We start from the raw sequence: 19,608 nt of genomic DNA, 5'->3' as shown, positions 1-19,608 counted from the left end.
CATTCATTTAGAGCCAGCTATATATTTCTCTTTTCTCCCATGCTTATTGGTTTATTTCTGATTAAAGACAGATGGAAAAAAAGAAAACGATTTGGAAAAAAATGTCTTGCAAGTCAATAGAAATTTTTGAATCAGCTCTAGTACTGATTTATTTCATCTGCCTACACCATAAGTTAGCACAGATCTCAAAGACAAAAACAATAAGCAAAGGAAAATGGTAGTAACAGCGATGATACTGAAGTCATATTGACTTTGTCCAAAAATCAGCCCTTCTAACCTATGTAGGAAAAAGCTTCCGATGAACTTTATCTTCTGTGGAAAGAGGTTTAGAGAAAGCAGAAAATGTAGTAGAAAATCAGAGATCAGAGTGAAGCCAGCAGGAGTTGAGGGAAGCACTGGAGACTTCACAAACATCAAGTCTGAGTATTTGCAATGTGATGGCCATACCTACAGGCCTTGAAAATTGGTGGATTAATTCTTTAGTTTTCATAAGAACTAGGCAAAACTGATTTATTACACTTCAACAGTATTAGCATCCATTTAGCTCTTCAGTTTATGGTAACAAAACCAAGCCATACCAGTTGACAGAAAAAATAAAAATCTAAGCCCAGAGAAAATCCCTGGAACACACAGGAATCTATAGAATCAATGTTGAAATAAAAACTCTTCACCAGTCTGCCACCGAACTCAGAAGTGGCATTCCATGCAACATTGCCACATAATTTAGATCCAGCTTGCCGCAGGAATACACGGGGTGTTGGCTAGGCTTCAGTTTCCTGTTAAGGCAGCACAACTCCATCTTTTACCACAGGCAGCTTTGCTGTAACTTACATGTGTCAGAGGTAACAGAGGTAAGGGCAACCCATAACAAATGATACCCTTGCAATTCTGTTTCTTCTGGAAATGGCTAACAGTTAAGTGGCCCAATGCAAGATTTCGTGAAAACTCCAAGCAGGATATGGCTAAGTTGTGTGTTGTCCAGGAGCAAGCAGGCTATTGGTGCTCAATAGGTAGTCATGTCTGGGGATTTTTTTTTAAAAGTATGTTTATAGCAGATATCCCTACTGTATTACTTGGATGTTAATGGGAAGCTTTCTTAATCCCTCCCAAAAAATACTGTTTGCAAACTGATATTGATAGCCAGGTTTTACTTTGCATTGACATGGTCTAACTTATGAATGCTTTATAGTCCACATCCAGATGTGTATTGAGCTGAGCCATCTGCTCCATCTGAGGCACAAAAGAGATCACATAAAATCAACTCAAATCCCAACTCTGTTTCTGAATAGACAGACATATAATCAAGTCTACAATAAAACAGAGGTTATTTTGTATAGCGTATTGGTGTGGATGCCACTCAGACATCTGAGAAAACAAGGCCCATGATCTGAAGACCTTACAGCCTAAATGGGAAAGAATCATGAGCAAATGATGACAAATGATTGGGAAAGGGGAGGAGGCTAACAGCGGAAAGCAAGGCAAAAGGGAAAACTGCTCCAGAGGGATTGTTGTTTACAAGAGAATGTGCTGTGGTTTTGAGATTTTTTTCAATCTTACATGTATGTTGTTGATGTTTGTTTTGCCGTTTCTTTCCAGGTGTAGTCACAGATGGGAAGGGGATTATTATTAATTATTTGTATTATCAAGCACATAGAATTCCAAGTCATGGAACAGGACTCCATTGTGCAATGTATACACAGAAGAAAAAGACGGTCCCTACCCCAAAGAGTTATAACATGGGAAGGAAATTTTTAAAAAATGAGTTTTTACAAGAAATTTGAAGGAGAGAAGGTGTCTGGCAAATTGCAAAAAAGTTCATTCTAGGCAAAAGGGGAAGCTTAAAAACAGGCATCAAATCATGTGTCAAATTTTTCCGTCAGTTAAAACTATGCAATCCCATTGATGTGACTAAGGCCAAAACTTGGTTTTGCAAAATCTTTTTTACAACAATAATATAATATAAGCAGGAAAAACCCATGCAGCTTGACTGGCATAGCCCAGGTTGAATTTGCAGAGCTAGGAAAAGCACCTTTGTACTTATAAATGGAGCAAGATTGCTCTGGCATTCCCAGAAGCTCAAAAAACCTAACCAGGAACACGGATATCCACAGTATGTTTCATACAGTCACTTTTCAAAGTAGAACCATGTTTTACTATTAAAAGTCAAGCCTAAAAATAACATTGCTGTGTAACTTGATCTCTCATTTTACATATTTAAAAGAAATATCACTGAAAAAGCCTGATTTGCAAAAGGTAAAACGCTCTGTGTTAAACTGACAGAGTTCCATAATACACTGTTATACTTAAATTTAAAAATTAAAGAATGTTACGCATATGATGGACATATCCAATTATTAAAGAGTACAGGGAAGCAATTCATAACCAAATATTACAAACTAGTGGTTATTTATTATTAAAAGATCCTATGATAATTCTCCAGGGACTTACTAGTGGATATGGTCACACTCAAAGAAACGAAGAAATAATCTCTCATTGGCAAGTAGCTGTCAGAATATTGATAGGTTCTCATTGGATAAAGAAAAATAGCCCAGTATTAGTGAGGTGGTTCCCAAAAATTACGGAAGTTTATTGCTATGGAAATATTAAGGTAACAAGTATGTACCCAGCAAAATAGACAAAGGATAAGTAGACACTGAGTATTTTTACAGATGTACTCTGAGTATTAAATAAATGACAATCAAATAGCAAACAAACATCACATTTGCTTAATGTTTTTGAATATTAAGCTTGACATACATGTCTGCATTCATAAACATGACTAAAGAAACTTCTGATGCTTTGATAGTGATGAGCTGTTAAAACTTCCCATATAAACAGTTAAGACAATTTTAAAAGTTTATGCAGCCTGTAGTTACAAAATATTACATGTAGATGTTCTGTGTATTTACTTAGAAGGTCCCCAACACTGTAGTAGTATTTAAAAATAGAAGCTTACAATGACCATCTCTTCCTCTTCCTTCCTTCCCTTCGTGTAGCTTGATTCATGTCTAAGAATTTGTTTATGTTCATGTGTCAATGACTGTGTGAAGAAACTGGAGGAAAGCTAAGTCAAAGAAGTGAGCTTCTGAACGCATTGGGATGAGTGGTCATTCTCATTGCTTATGTGACAGAGTTTTCTAGTCCGGATTGAGCATCTATGAAAGTTCTATCTCAGGCACACACAAGCCTCCCCGCTTTTCCTTCAGAGCTGACATACACTACCCTGCTGAACTGGGTTTTGCTGAGGATAGGTAGGTAGGACCCTCCATTTAGGATGTCAGATTCAGTCTCTCCTGTATTAAGAGGAAATGGCAACATTTCTTTTATGGTCTTTTTATCAGGCCACATTAATGATGAATTTGAGCATCTAAAGATTGCAATAGTAAATAAGGTTCTTCCCACTGATGTTTTATATATGAAATATCAACATTGCTTCATGAATCCAACGGGGAAAAAGCTACCTCCCATAACCAAATATTTACAACACGTCCAATGTCCCCCAGTGTCATCTTGCTTTGCACTGGTCTTGATGAAAATTCAACAGCACACACTAGCTAATCTACTAGTCTAAAATCATGATCCATGAGGTTGTGTCTCATATGCTTGTCTGTCTCTCTCTCTCTCTCTGACACACACACACTCTTTATACAACCCCATGTGTAAAGTCTCCTTAAGTAATGTCACAGACACACATCTTTATTTTAGAAGCATAAATACATTAAATGCCATTTTGTTTCCACTTAACCTCATTCAAAATAATGCCTCTCTCCTCTCTGACTTTGATTGGTTCACTGTCATATATAACCCTTCTCAACTTAATTTCTTTTGCTCTGTTTGATGTATTTTATGCCATTCTCTCTCCACCTATATATAAACTCATGTATTAATGCTGATGCTGTAGCCACTGCTGTGACTGCATTATTATAACATTATTTTGTTCACAATAAACTCCCTGTTGTGTCTCTGGAGTTCTGTGATTAGGACCCTTCAGACACACAGTTTGGGTATTATGGTTCATTTGATCAATTTATAATGGATTATTTTCAATGACTGCATTTTTATTCCATGCTTTTGTTGTTTTTGTTAAATAAAAAAACCAAGATAATGGAGGAGAAAACATTACTTACCCTGCATCTCGGTCTAACATATCGCCTGGATTATACAGGAGGGCAGCAGGGATACCAGGAAGATGCTCTTGTGGAAAGAGGAACTTGAGAGACTTTATAGGACAACAACCTAGGAAGAAATGACAAGTCAGTACCCACATTTACCGTTTGTAAATCTGAGCATTGATTCTGCTTTCACAAGTGGCTTTCATCAAATGCAAATCACAAGCCTGGCATCTGCTTGAGTAACCAGGCAGCCCTGTCCCCCTTGAAGGAGAACAAAAGCCATCAAATCAAAGGGGTTTAAAAGGACAGCAAACTCATTGTACACAAAATAAGGTTAAAAGTCTACCAAGCCAAAGTATACTTCTCAGAAATGCCAGCGACGAAATCACATTTATCTTTACGATTCAGTCCAGGAAAAACTTACACAGATTTAAAGTATGACAAAAAAAAAGTAATAGATTCATTTGACTCTTCCTCACATCCCCTCTCCCCAAGTCCCTGCCAAAATTATGTTAGTTTTACTCAAAAAATAAAATCTTAATTCCATATTTCTTTTTTCAATACCAAAAAATTCTGACAACCCAGCTGTGACCCTTGTTAGGGCCCACTTTTGTTCCCGTTGCAATCAATAACAATATTTCCCTTTGAGAGGAGATGTAAAGGCTGCCACTCCTGCCAAACAATGGTATTTTCATGATCTGAAAGATTTTCACTGAGGAGGAGTTTTTAAAATACATTAGGAATAAAAAAGAATCCTGACATTGGTATTGGTGCATTACTAGATGGAAATGGTAAAAGTATCAATAACAATTCACAAAAGGGTCATGGCAGATTCTCCATCACTGATGATTTTTAAATCAAGATGGAATATTTTTCTAAAGGAGATGACCTAAGAATTATTCTGGGGAACTTCCATGGCCTGTGTTGTACAGGTGGTCAGACTAGATAATCACAATGGTCCCTTCTGGCCTTGAAATCTATGAATCTATGAAACACCTTGAAAAATCACCTGAACCAACTTTGAACAGATTTTCAGATATGCTGAGCACTTACTGCTCCCCATTGACTTCCACTAGAATATGGGGTCTCAGCACCTCTGAAAGTCAGAGTCAGGATATTTCTGTTGAAAACCTTAGTGCTGACCTTTCAGAAAACTTCTTAATACAAATTCCTATGCATGTTTATAGTGCAAACAACATATAGGCTTATTATCCTACTATGATGAAAGCAAAGCTTTCTTTGTTGCAGATAATGGCTCAAGAGAGAAAATTAAACAAGAGGAAATTAAAGAGGGGGGAGGGAAAAAACCTCAGTGAACTCATCCCTCAAAGCCGTTTCATAATGTCTTTATTCCCCATTTGCTTGGGGAACTTTGCAAAGATCTTAAAGTGGTATGAAGTAATAAACCAAAACCAGATAGCATATCTGAGAAGGGTCTACATGGGTTTATGGGCTTATATTTCCAGCTCTTTTATATTTTGCACGGTTTTAATTATTAATTCCAGATTCACAAATACAGAGAGGAACACCATTCCTCACACACATTTTAGCTTCACAGGGAGCCCAGTTGGCTACATTTATTATTTTCTAGCTAGTTAATAATGATCACAGAAAAGTTTGAAGGCTTTCACTGCTGAAAGTCCAAACATATCCTACCATTATAAGTGAGAGTTGATTTAAAACAGATCACAATTCCTTTTAATGTCTTAAACAAACTCACTGTGTGACAGAGCTATTTATGATTATCTCTGAAGAAACCATAAGTGTGCATGGTACTTTAGACAACTATAAAGCGAAGAGACAACGTTTTAAAGTAAGCTGACATTATTAGGAAAGAAAAAGAAGAAGAAACACTGTTGTGTTTCCATCTGATATAATATTTTGAGTTTGAAGGTGATCTGGGCCAAAGCATTCTCAGTCAATGGGATCTGCCTATGGAATAATCTTCCAGAGGAAAGCAGGTAAATCTAGAGTCTAATTATCTTTAGGAAATGCTATAAAATCTTCCTCTTTGAAAAAGCCTTTCCACCATAAAAATGACATGCAACACTGACATCCCCTTCTATCCAATAAACTCCTAACAACAGAAATTAACAACAATCTTAGAAAGTCAAAACCAAAATCCCTACCCCCAAGTAGAGTTTTTACTCTGAAAAGAAAGACGTGCCAGGGACTCCACGAAATCCATTAGGGACTGTGCAGTTGCTATTAATTTTACATGGAAGGTGCTGAGGTGTGGTGATGGGCAGCCATATAAAACTAGAAGATAGATGGAAAAGCACAGGAAACATTAATATGGAGTTAGATTTTGAAGTGCAGTGCCCAGAATCCACCAACAAACTTGGTTGTAAAGAGAGGGAACTTGCCATGCCACACTAAACAATCTGAGTATACATCTACATTGCGCAAAAAAAAAAAACCCCACACACAGCACCCTGGCAGCAGAGCCTCAGGGTATGTCTATACTGACAAGTCACCACCGTCAGATCGATCTTTCTGGATTGATTGAGCGGTCAGTGTAGACCCACTCAATCGATCAGGAAGTCAACGTTAGTAAACCACCCCCGCAAGTGGCATAGTGCTGCGTTGATGGGAACGCGGTTCCCGTCGGCGCAGTGCAGTGAAGACGGCACACAGAAGGGAAGCACAGCAATCAACGGGAGTTACGCAAGCTACTCTGCATAGCTTGCATAACTCCTGTCGACTGCTGCCGAATCTCCAGGTAAGTATAGACCAGGGCTCAGTCAACTGACTTGGGCTCATGCTAGGAAGCTAACTATAGCAGTGTAAAGTGTGACAAATTCTGGGGATCACTCAAACCAGGAAGGAGTTCTGTCACTACCTGCCTTACAACTTTGGGTGCCTTAATGCTATACTACTCTGGCTCAGAGCCCTGACACCAGTAGCCAGCCCACAAGGATAAAGGTCTCACCTTGACTTCCCCCCTCCTAGCTACTCCTTGCAGAGTGACTTCTACAGCCCTTCTGGTCCCAAGTGCCCCAGATCTGTCTACCCCAGGTTCTTAACTACCAGACACACTGACTTTTGCACTGTGGCACATCACCCCCCCCCCCCAAGTGTGAAAACAGCCCCCCCAGTTATCAGTTCACTTTGGCACACGTTCCACACAGTTTACACAACAGGGACCAGCTTGCAGTAAAAATAAACAAATTTTATTTAGAAAAATCGCAGATTCAAAGATGAAATAGTCAGGAAAGCAAACACATCCAAGTTACACAGAAAATAAACAAAGATGCAGCTTCAGACTCTACACTTTAATATTAGCTAAATTCCATTTTCTAATATGTTACCTAATGCCTTTGAACAGTTTCCCAGCACACCCCGCATCAGAGAGGGATCCAGCATTTCTTGGACCGCTTGCCACTTAGAGGCTGCCCCTCCATTTCTGGGAGTCCTTCAATTCAAACCCCCTTCCCTTTTAAGGGTTTGCAGTTTGTTTCTTTTTCTCAGACTGTGATGATTCACGGTGAGGGAAATTCCCTCCTCTCTTAGTTTTCCAAGGCTGGGGTTCCCTTTTCCATTTCAAGTTTTTTCAGTGTTTTCCAGTTAACTCTAATGGCTCATCATTGTTTTTTCCTGTCTGGACAATGGAGGAGTCCATGAAGTTATTTCCATGTAAACAACATGAGCATGAGCCCTGCAAACCTGAGTCAGCTGACCTGGGCTCTGAGACCTGCTGCCATGGGTTTTTTTTACAGTGTAGATATAGCCTGACTCACCAGGTGCCTATGAGCCACATCAGTGCAACTGCCGTGTTTTCTATGATCTGTGACGTTCCAGAACCACACAGCCTTCACTCAGTACTTCTGAAAATCAGGCTGCTTATTTAGGTGCCTGAATATGGACTTAGAGGTTAACTTCCTAAGCACCCATTTTTTAAAGTGTTAGCAGGTGAGACTGACTTTTTTGCTTATTCCTTAAACTGTCACTGCCTATCCATCTGCCTTCCAACTGCACCTGGACTCTGGGATCAGGAAAACTTCTCCTTGCATCCATAGAACACAGCGGCATTCCACAGCAGGGTCACTACAATGTTTGTATAACTTCCTCTGAAGCGCTCAATTACATGAATAATGGATCAGTTCTCTGAGGCAATTCCTAAAATTTCTCTCTTCTTAGAAGACAGGTATGTTTTGCGTTTCCAATTTCACTTGTTCTTCATCTCAACCCTCACACCTGCTAGCCTCCCAAGTGAATCATGAGTACAGATCACTTCTGAACAATAGGTTTAGGGACCTGCTCCCTCAAAAGTGTGGGACACTGACATGGTCAGAAATCTGCTTCAGACACAGCCACAGAACCACAGCCCAAATAACTGAGCAACTCTGTGCTGAATCATAACCTACACACAAACACACACACTTTGCTCACTTCACTTTTCAGCTGAGAACAGTGTTTCCTCGATGTAGCCTTGAGCCCTTTGTGGAAATCTAAATAACTAAATTTCCCCCTGGCCTCTCAGAGGTGTCACTTCCATCAATCAACCTTTGCCCTGAAAAAAGCCAGACTTCAGTTAAAATAGTTGCGTCTCTGATACTTGGACCTTCCCAGAGACTCTTCCCCATGAATCCAGAAATGGTAAGGACAGAGTACAGGAAACAACTGCACTCTGTCCATTTGGATTTTGTCACCAGTGCACAAATGGGGAGCTTAGATAGTGTGAAAACTATTAGCAAAGCATTTAGGACCAATAAGCACCTTCCTAATATTAGTTTGCATTAGCCTGTTCTATACAAGGCAATTAAAAGTAACGAATTCTTGAAGCTGTTGAGTGGAAACTGCTGCATCTCAGGGAGCCATATATCTGATTAAGCTCCCTGCATGATGCACCTTATCTTGGTAGTGTTAAAGGCTGGTACTGCTAGACATTAGAGTGTTATGTTTGCTTTAGATAAGTCTTCTGCTGTATCTGTATTGATGCAACTGCACAATAAGCATGGTATGTTTTACTAATAGCATTCAAAGTGCGAATAGCCTAATGTTAAGTACGGTATCCTTGTTTGTTGTGTTTACACAAGATAGTGCTGCCTGTATAATATAAACTGTGTGATACAGTTTTAATATTAATACAGGCATATAGCAAAACCTGCATATTCTTTGGCCAAAGGAGGATAAGGCCAGATTTTTAAAGATATTTGGGCACCTAACTCTCCTTTCAACAATGGAAAAAACAAAACAAAAATTGCTTGTCTTAAATTTCAGCTCTAATATCACTCTTATTCAACTATTCATGTAGCTATTGCTTCAAAAATCTTACAAATTATCCTTGTTTTGGTAAAAAGACAGCGCCCTTTTCCTAATGAGTTAGTTCCCCTCTTCCTCCACCCAACCAAACATAAATAAATAAAAAATAAAATGTTCACAAGATTAAATATCTCTTTAAATCTAAAATATTAAGCCATCCTCCTTTGGGTCTAAACATACAACATGAATGTGTATCTCTAATCAACCCATCTAATTTTGCTAATGTACCCTGACTGGGTTGCCTGAGTGCTAATGAGCATCCCTGAATGCTAATGACTCTGAGAGATTAGTTGCCCTCTGAACATCACATGGATTGTCTCAAACTTATTTACATGTCAGATCCCCAGCACCATTCAGTTTCACCTCAGTTTGACCTTGACACTTCATAACCCAGAGAGAACAATTGTGTGACAAAAGAAAAGCTCAAACTAAATAGATCAAGAAAAAGGCAGGCAAGGGCACATCCACTCTGGACAGATTTAAAAGAATACATTGAACAGAATATTTTCACAGTAGAATTTGCACTCTGTTCAGCATACTGTACAGGAGTGTAAGGAGAAATTCCCAGCGAAACAAGCAATCTAATCTTATAAAGATATACAATGTAGGTAGACAGAAAATAATATTCAAATAGGATACCTTGTCTCCTCAATGCACTCAAATAATGGATGAATGTTTACGGAATATACAGCTCAGATATCAAGAAAACATAACCCACCATAGTCTATTTCTATATGTATCCATTGTCAGATGTGCATTATAACTTTACAGACCAATAAAAAGTATCCTGCGTACAGTTTATATAGTGCTTAGCTACCATAATAGTGAAGAGTAGAGTTGCTCAGAAAATGGATTTTCTGTCACAACAAAATTTTACATTGATTTTTTTGTCTCAAATCAGCACAAAAAGGCAAAATTTCCATTTTTTCACAACTCAAGCATTTCCTTTCAATTTTTACCCTTTTTTATTTTCTGAATACGAAATAAATTTCAGAATGAAGTCATTTTGAAATGAAAAATCAAATATTTATTCCAAAATATCAAAATGAATCATTGGCATTTTCAAAATTCTTTTTCCAATTTTTTTCAAAATGAAATTTTGTCCAAAGTGATACAACTTCACAAAAAATATAATTGGTTTAGTTGAAATGGTATTTTACAACAAAAGAGGTTTTGATAAAAAAATTCTGCTCTTGTGCTAGGTTATGGAAAAAGCTAAGGCCAAGATTTTTAAAAAGTGACTCATGATTTAGGATGCCCCAGTTTATGGGTGCCCAGTAAAGCTAGTTGCAACAGGGGAACTATTTTCAGTGAAAAATGTTGTAAAATAAAACCGTTTTCTTTGAGGGGGAGCAGTAAAAAATGTTTTCTGAAAACCAAAAAACATTTATTTTGGTCAAAAATTTGGAAAACTTTTCATTAAAAAAGTGTGTTGCAAAATTGTTTTTGAATAAAAGGTCATTTTTTGTCAAAAAGTTGTCCTAGCTTTTTCTCCCCATGAATGTACTTATATTCTGTAATCATCTCTTCTCAGTCTTCTTTCTGATAAGCTAAACAGATTGAGATCTTCAGGTTTCTCACTGTATGTCTTTTTCTCCGTCCCCCCATCGTTGTTGTTGCTCTTTTCTGCACCTTCTCTAAGTTTTCAACATCCTTTTAGAAATGTGGATACCAGAACTACAGGCAGCATTCCAGTATCAGTCTCACACCGCAATATATAAAGGTGACAACACTTCGCCTGCTCCTTCTCACTACTCGCCTGTTTATACATACAAAAATCATATTAGCCCTTTTTCCTCACAACATCACACCAGAAGCTCATGTTGAGCTGCCTTTCCACTATGACCCTTAAATCCTTTTCAGAATCACTGGGATACAGTCCCCCATTCTGTAGCTATGGCCTACATTCATGCTCTTAGGTGTATAACTTTGCATTTGGCTGTATTCAAACCCATTTTGGTTGAATGAGCCCAGCTCCTCAAGCCCTTCAGATCGCCCTGTATGACTGCCCTCTTCTCATCATTTTCAACCATTCCACCAAATCTTTGTGTGAACCACCAGTGATTTTATATTTACTCCCAGATCATTAAGGAAAATATTGACTAGCATTGGGTCTAATACCAGTCCCAGTGATGATTCCCCAATGACAGCTGGTTTGTGAGATCAGTCAATTAGCCAGTTCTTAATCCATGTATCATGTACTTTATTGATATGGTAATGTGCTATTTTTTTTTCCAGACAGTTGTGCAGTACTAAGTCAAATGCCCTACAAGAGTAGATGATAAGCTCTTTGGGTTAGGGAATGTCTTTTTTGTTCTCTTTGGGGTCTTGATCCATCTCCTAGGCACTACAGTAATATGAATTAATAAAATAATAATAATAAGTATATTACATCTACAGTTATCTTTATCAACCAAACATCATCTCAAAGAATGAAGTCAGGTTTGTCTAACAAGAACTATATTCCATGGTGACTGGCATTAATTATACAATTCAATTAATAAAGAATAGAAATATATCAGCTTTTGGCATTATTTTGTCTGGGACTGCTGTCAGGCTAATTGGCCATCCCACTCACTCTTTTCAAACACTGGCACTCTTCCAGTCTTCTGGAACATCCCTGGTATTCCCAGATACAATAAATATTAACATCTGTGAGAGATCTCAGCCAGATCTTTTAAGACTCTTGGGTATAAGTTATCTGGGTCTGCTAATGTAAAAATTTTTTGTCCCTAATAGGTATTGTTTAACATCCTCCTTAGTTACTAATGGATGGGAAAGTACTTTATCATCTTCATGTGACACAAATACATCATACTGCTTCTTTCCAAAATACAGAACAGTAATATTTATTGAACACTTCTGTCTTTTCTGACTCATTAACAGTTTTACCATCTACATCTAGTAATGGACTTATACCATTGAAAGGATCTTTTGTTCTCATTTTCCTTAGCCCTGTCAGCTAGGGATTTGCTGGTGTCTTAAGCATCCCTGATCAATTCTCCATACTTTATAACTTCTAATTTATATTGATGATTGCTTTCTATTTGCTGAAAGTCCCACTCCATCACTCATACTTATTGTATTTCCCTACATAAATAAAATCAATGTTATACAGGTCTCTAGGGACACCCAAAACCTTTGTAAAAATCAGCATTTGGCAGGGCTGAAGCTCTGCAGGAGTGGAGTGGCAGCAGCTGATCTTAGCTTCAGCCTGGCAGGGGTTAGTCTGATTACTGACGTTGAGTTAATGCAAATAATGAAGTTCTGGGCCTGCAGTATTACAGTTTCTAGAAGGCCCAGTCAGGAATCAGGGTCCCATTGTGCTAGATACTACATGCACAGTCCCTGCACTCAAGGTAGCAGTCAACATAAATTAGAAATTATGACCTAGAGAGACTTGATGAGCAGAATTGGTTTAAACATTTCATAAAAGACACAACAGAGGTAAATAAACTTGGAAGACAAAGAAATGGCAAAACAAATGTAGTGGGTAAATTAAGAAGCAGTCACAGCCTGTGCGCTGCGTATCTTCCATCAGTGCAGCCTCAGATGACAGAGCCAACCTTTATATAACTAGTATTTTTGCTCCAGGGATAATAAAAGAATTCAAATTACACAGAAAAACATGTAAACAGATTTTAAGAGAGTACAGGAAAAAATTAATCTAGCTTCATAATATTCCCATGCATGTTGTGCCAAGGCACCTCCTCCGTTTTGCAGAACTGAGCACTTCCCCTGCGGAGCCACATCAGCCCTACTCTAGACAGTGTTTCCACTGGGCAGGACAGGCCAAAGGAATACTCCTCCACCAAACAGAAAGAAATACATTTACAAACACAAAAACAAAGAGGGATACCTTCCCCTGCCACCTCACTGGGGGCATGGCTCCCTGCAGTCACTAGCAGCAGGTTTGGATTTTTTGTTGTTTGTTGGGTTGAGTATTTTTTTTTCTTTCGTTCTGTCTCAGCCTAGAAGGGTTTTTTTTTTTGTTTTTTTTTTTTTTTAAGGGCTCAGGCAGCCCTTAATTGGATTCAGGTGTCCCTAATTGACCTGAGGTAAACCCTTCTCAGCTTGTAGAAAAAAGGACCTCTCTCAGTCTAGGGCTAGCATCCCAGAACCCAATAACACCCCCCTCTTGTAGCTATCCAGCCTGACTTTGTCACAATATAAAATAGTATCTCTGTTGCTCATCTAGGTTGAATGGAAGATAATTTTACAGTATAATATAATATTCCCTGTTTTGTATTTGTGTATAGTAATACTAGGGTTTTCAGAATCTGAGTCAAATGATTAATTAAGATTTAATTAAAGGGACTTAAATTAAGATTGGTTTTCTCTGATCAAATGAAAAGGTAAAAACAATTTTTACCTTTTACTTTACAAAAATAATTATTAAACTAATGAATTTATTATACTTCTCTAAAGTTCAATATGAAAATGAGATTGAGGATACAATGTAAATCAAATCAAGTAGTTAATAGTACGAATTAAAGTTGGATAATTAATAAGAAAACAGTTTGAGATCAACAATTGATCAAATTATTGCATGAGCACAATCAATAATCAAATCACAAAACCAACATAATACCAATGATTAACTTAGTCTTTCTACCTCTAGGCAGTTTATTTAGCAGCTTCTACTTTTCCTTGTGGAGAGAAAGGATTTAGCTTGGACTCTTTACATACTCAGGGTGACTTCTAGTCATCTGTTACAATTTGCTTTGAACCTAGGTTAATTTATGCCCAGTGTACTATGGATTAATATGCATATGCTATTATTGGCCACACATACCTATAAAAGCTGGGACAAGTCTCTCATGGCAGGTATCCCTGTACAGATAGCTAGTTAAGGAAATAAAAAAAGAAAAGTTACTTAGGAAAAGAAAACGGATCTGCTCTTGAGCTGATTGGTGTGTAGAGCTTTAGAGTCAGTCAGGAATTGCAGTTTAGGATCTTTTGACTCAGGGTCTGTAAATTAGGGTCTGTGGTGTCTGTCTCCACATTCTTTGGGAGGAAAAGTGGAAGTACTAGCCATGTGGTGATAGTTGTACTGGCCATCGGAGGAGTACACTTCCTCATTTATCTGGTCTTGTAGAGGTTGAAATTCAAGCTGTACCGTCACACAGAACCTCCCCAGTGATAATCCGAGCAAATCAGGGCATCACAGGTTTTCTCCTCCAAATACTTTGTCGAGTCCTGGTCAAGTGAGGTCGGTCTGACCTTTTCTCCATTCTTGGAGCTGCTCCTTTGTCAGGTCCACAACTCCCTGTGCTTTTCTCAAGCAAGTAATAATAGAGGAATAATAGGAGATGATGACTCCACCAAAAGTGTCTTAACCCCCTTTATCGGGATCAGACAGGGCTCGTAGAGACTTATTGACCACTCTGGTCCAATGGCCACTGGCTACTTTGCTGGTCATAATTTATGACCCATTGACTTAAAAAACTATGCCTTATTCATTCACACATCGTATGCTTACACTTTCTCAAGGCCTATGAGACCTCGTGACCACAGTAAGAAGTTACACAATAGCCTATCTGGGAAACTGTGTGAAAGGTTATTTTCTCTATCAAAGCTCAAAGCCAAGCTACTTCCAAAGCTATTATTAAAAACAGTGAATTAAAGTTCATATTTAACATCTACATTACAGTAGGCCTTATATGTCATATGTGCGTTTGATTTTTCTTTCCTAAGTGTAGTGCTATATGCGACCCTGATATCCACTAATGTCCAGATTTCATATAAATCAGTTATAGTCAAGAGCCACCCTTTAAATCATCTGCAAATTTAGTGTTCTCAGCACAGCACTGAAATACAGATCATGTGTTACTTCACTAAAGAATGATTTAGCAAGATACTTAAGCATATGCCTAACTTCAAGCATAAACAGTCCCATTGACTTTAAGTGCTTAAATTTAGGCATATACTTAAGTATCTTACTGAATTTGCACCTGAATGTTCAGACAAATAATTTGATCTGTGCTATATTTTTCTGTGGATTTCCATATAGCACAGTCAACACTTAGTGATCAACTCTGTAAAAGGTAAATGGGAAAACTTTTGCATCCCCAAATTACATCTAATGCCTTTTTCTCTACTTGTAAATATTTCTTTTCCATGTTAAACTATAAAGTATGACATAATTTTGTCCTTACCACTGCTTGATTTATGTCCTAAACTTTCTCCTCAAGCCCACTGGCACATAAGATGGCATCTCCAATAATAATTTCAGCTGTTCAGTCAAAATGTGGTAGTAAGATTCACTCAAACAATCAAACACTTCTAAAGAGCTATTGTGCTTTTGTTTTCTTCCACTGAACACCAGAAAAATTGACAGTAAAATTAGTTGCATTTGTTACAGATTGTATTACGTATCTAATGAGGATATCTTGGAAAGTTTCCTGTGCAGAAGAGATTTCAAATTATAATGTACAGAAAAGAGAGATATTGATCTGGAAATCACCTTCTGGCTCTGGTGACCTATAAGAACTTAGAAATTAGAATTTAGAAAATTAGAATTTAGAATTTAGAAAATAGGTTCAATTTCTATATCAAAATGGGATATTATCCATCATCACTATATATTTCTCCTTTTAAGTCTTCCATTGCTCTCCTCCTGACCACACCAAACCTGACTTTCCCATTATGTCATTTGGTACAATTGCTGCATAATTATCTTTAACTTTGATTACCTTTAAGGTCCCAAGACAACCTGAAAGAAACCCATCATTATAATGTTTTAGTGACCAGCATGTAAGAAGATCTTGGAATCTCATGTATGTGGGATATGAAGTCTCACAGGACAACATATCTTAGAGATGTCATTAAACTGAAGGTCTGTAAAACCTGGCTTGTAGTGAGAGACTAAAGAAGCTTAATCTATTTAATTAATCCAAGAGAAGGATGAGGTGACTTGATCACAATTTACAAGTATTGATTTGGGGAAGAGAACTCTGATAACAGCAGAAAGAGGCTGAACAAGATACAATGGTTAAAAATTGGAATTAGCTTAATCCAGACTAGAAATATGGTGAAGATTTGTAACAATTAAAGTAATTAGCCATTGGAATAATTTACCTTTCCATCACATGGAGTCCTTAAATCAAGATTGACTGACTCTCTAGAAGACATGCTATAGCTCAAACAGAAGTTATGGGCTTCCTGCAGAAATTACAAGGTAAGATTCTTTGGTCTGTTATGCAGGAGGTCAGACTAGATATTTATAATGATCTCATCTGGCCTTAAAATCTAGGAGTTTGTTACTCCGACTGATAGAAGCTCTGTTTGGCCTGGAAGGAAGTCAAGAGATTTTGTTGGATTTCTTAATGGGGAACAGAAGAGAGAGACTGTACACGGGTAGTAGTCCTGTGGGGGTTTTGTCATTCTGAGGCTTGAAGGTTATATGGTTGTATTCAAATAATTTCCATCAGATCATATTTTTCAACAAAAACAAAATCAAAACACACAAAAAATGAAGTCTGGGTATACAAATAAATGGTGATCCCTGAATTTCCACTAACAAATGCAACATGAAATTAAATAAAAACCTAAAAAATGAAAAGTTTAGATTAATATTACACTATGTAACTCACAACTAGTCAAACTGCTTATGACTGGCTAGGCAACAGTTCTGCAGAAAAGGACCTGGAGGTTACAGTGGACAAGAAGCTGGATATGAGTCAACAGTGTGCCCTTATTGCCAAGAAGGCTAACGGCATATTGGGCTGTATTAGTAGGAGCATTGCCAGCAGATCGAGGGAAGTCATTATTCCCTTCCATTTGGCACTAGTGAGGCCTCATTTGGAGTACTGGGTCCAGTTTTTGGCCCCCCGCTACAGAAAGGATGTGGATGGATTGGAGATAGTCCAGGGGAGGGCAACAAAAATTATTAGAGGGCTGGAGCACATGACTTATGAGGAGAGGCTGAGGGAACTAGGCTTGTTAAGTCTACAGAAGAGAAGAATGAGGGGGGATTTGATAGCAGGCTTTAACTACCTGAAAGGGGGTCCCAGGGAGGATGGAACCTAGGCTGTTCTCAGTAGTGGCAGATGACAGAACAAAAAGCAATGGTCTCAAGTTGCAGTTGGGGATATCTTGGTTGGATATTAGGAAAAACGTTTTCACTAGGTGGGTCGTGAAGCACTGGAATGGGTTACCTAGGGAGGTGGTGGAATCTCCATCCTTAGAGATTTTTAAGGTGCGGGTTGACAAAGCTCTGGTTGGGATGATTTAGTTGGGGTTGGTCTTGCTTTGAGCCCGGGGTTGGACTAGAAGATCTTCTGAGGTCCCTCCCAACCCTAATATTCTATGATTCTATGTGCTTATATCCTTGATTGGTAATCATTTAATTTATATACAGCAGTTGCACATGGAACAATGGTGTTGATGGTTTGTCCCTATTTTTTTGGTTTTGTTTTTTTTTAAAAAATGATCTTTCTATTGCAGTATCAAGGGGTGCAACAGTAAAATGATTAATGCTTTGATTTACAAATGTGAGCCTGCAAGTTTATAAGAGCAGGGTAACCCTAGCATCTGAGCCCTGGCAAAATCAATGGAGAGGCATTCCATCGATTTAGGCATAGGGGTCTGCACTCAGGAACTGGGCCTTAATGCCACAGCCCATGAACAGGACCAAGCCATGACTGCTTGATTGTCATTTTTGACTAAGTATAACATGTACAGTAATTAAGAGATTTTAAATGGTTTCAGATTTTCACAATAGATGTAAAAAGCTGTAATATGCCTAATAAAATATCAACAGTTTAACTCCCCCCAAAACAGTTCAAAATGGTTTTAAGATGCTTGTCAGTAAACATATCTGATTATGCAAGCTTGCATAGAGACTTGTGTAGCTAAAGGGCTCAAGCCTGCAAATACTTACTACTGGGCATGATTTTTAGTCCTCCTGCTGAAGTCATTAACTTTTAGGGAGATACTCAAAGTAGTAAGCATCATGATCCCAGTCCCTCCCACTTTGTAAATGATGTGACCAGGCCCAGGTTAAAGCAAAGGCACCCAGGGCCATGTTAATGGAAGAATGGGTGGGGGAGGTCAGAAGGTCAGGTTTTGTCTCTAAAAATAAACCAAAAACCCACCCAAAACAGACAAGAATGTTTCTAGACTTCATGGCTGCAAAGAGTTTGGAAATACTAATAAAACATAAGGGATATAGAGAGATCTGCTGGAGTCTGCAGAAAGCCTGAGACAATAGTTGTGAGGTGTGAATTGCTGTGTGCATCTCAATGGTCCCTGCCTGGAATAATTTCACTGATTTGGAATTACTCCAGATTCACATTAGAGTAAGTGAGATTGGGATTTGGCTCTAAGGAAGTACAATTCAGGACTGACAGACGTTATCAGATGCAATGGAGAGTTAAAGTACCAGACAAGGTCCTTTAATCACCTTACCTATACTACTGCTGACTTTACAACTTATTGCAAAAACAAGCCAACAATTTATGCTCTTGTTTATTTATCATAAATGTAATACAGATAGCTACAAATGAGAAGAAGTGAGGTATAACATCACTGTAACTGAGACCATGACTTAAGCTAGTAAAACTTTATCAAAACCCATCAAAACTTCATATTATTCTTTATATATCTAGTGATATTGTTTTACCATCAGTTTTGATGTGACATATTAAGAAGGTAAAATATTTGGAATGTGTGAAGTGTCAGGAAAGTCCATATTTTTAAAATAAGTACATATCTTTTTCAATTCCTTAAACACTTTCGTTAGCTAAAATCATTAAGCAGCAAGGCATTTGGTTGACTTGAGTCACAAAGAAAAAACAATCATGCTAGAATCAATGGCTAAATGGTATATTGTAACACATTCATATTGACACAGTCTGTGATCATTTACTATCCACCCATTACTGGCTAGACAATTTAGTCAGGTAAACTCCCATTAGTGTTAATGGGAGTCTCTTGCATAAATCCTATTTGTTTATTTTAGTAATCCACAAATCCTTGTTATGCCTGATAAGATAATCACCGTCTGCAGTGCAAAATACATGTGTTCATTTATTTGATATTTAACATATTATATGACATTTAAAAAGTCAAAGTGATTAGAGTGTATTGCTAAGCACTCTAATCAAGAATTGACAATGTTAAGGTGGTACATACAACCTTAATCCTGCTACTTATTGTGTAGTCATTATATTAGTGTATTTAGTTACATTATCAAATGCTGTTGTAGAGGGAAAATGATACATATGTA

General features: G+C 37.9%; 1 protein-coding gene across 1 annotated transcript in view; it reads right to left on the bottom strand.

Annotated features, from left to right (window-relative positions):
- The window catches only part of LDB2 (LIM domain binding 2), a 434,337-nt gene extending 420,849 nt beyond the window's left edge, over positions 1-13,488 (bottom strand). Inside the window, exons 1-2 of the mRNA XM_067530323.1 lie at positions 13,237-13,488; positions 4,128-4,236 (exon numbers count right to left, since the gene is read on the bottom strand). Of these exons, the coding sequence (XP_067386424.1) occupies positions 4,128-4,147 (20 nt within the window). The 5' untranslated portion in view covers positions 4,148-4,236; positions 13,237-13,488. The remainder of the gene's footprint in view (positions 1-4,127; positions 4,237-13,236) is intronic.
- Positions 13,489-19,608: the final 6,120 nt, after the last annotated feature.

This window comes from Emydura macquarii, unplaced genomic scaffold (assembly GCF_026122565.2).
Source record: "Emydura macquarii macquarii isolate MOO-44397 ecotype Brisbane River unplaced genomic scaffold, CSIRO-AGI_Emac_v2 contig_3062, whole genome shotgun sequence".
NCBI classification, from domain to species: domain Eukaryota; kingdom Metazoa; phylum Chordata; order Testudines; family Chelidae; genus Emydura; species Emydura macquarii.
Note: the sequence above shows the minus strand (reverse complement) of the source record. Positions and strands in the feature narration are given on the sequence as shown.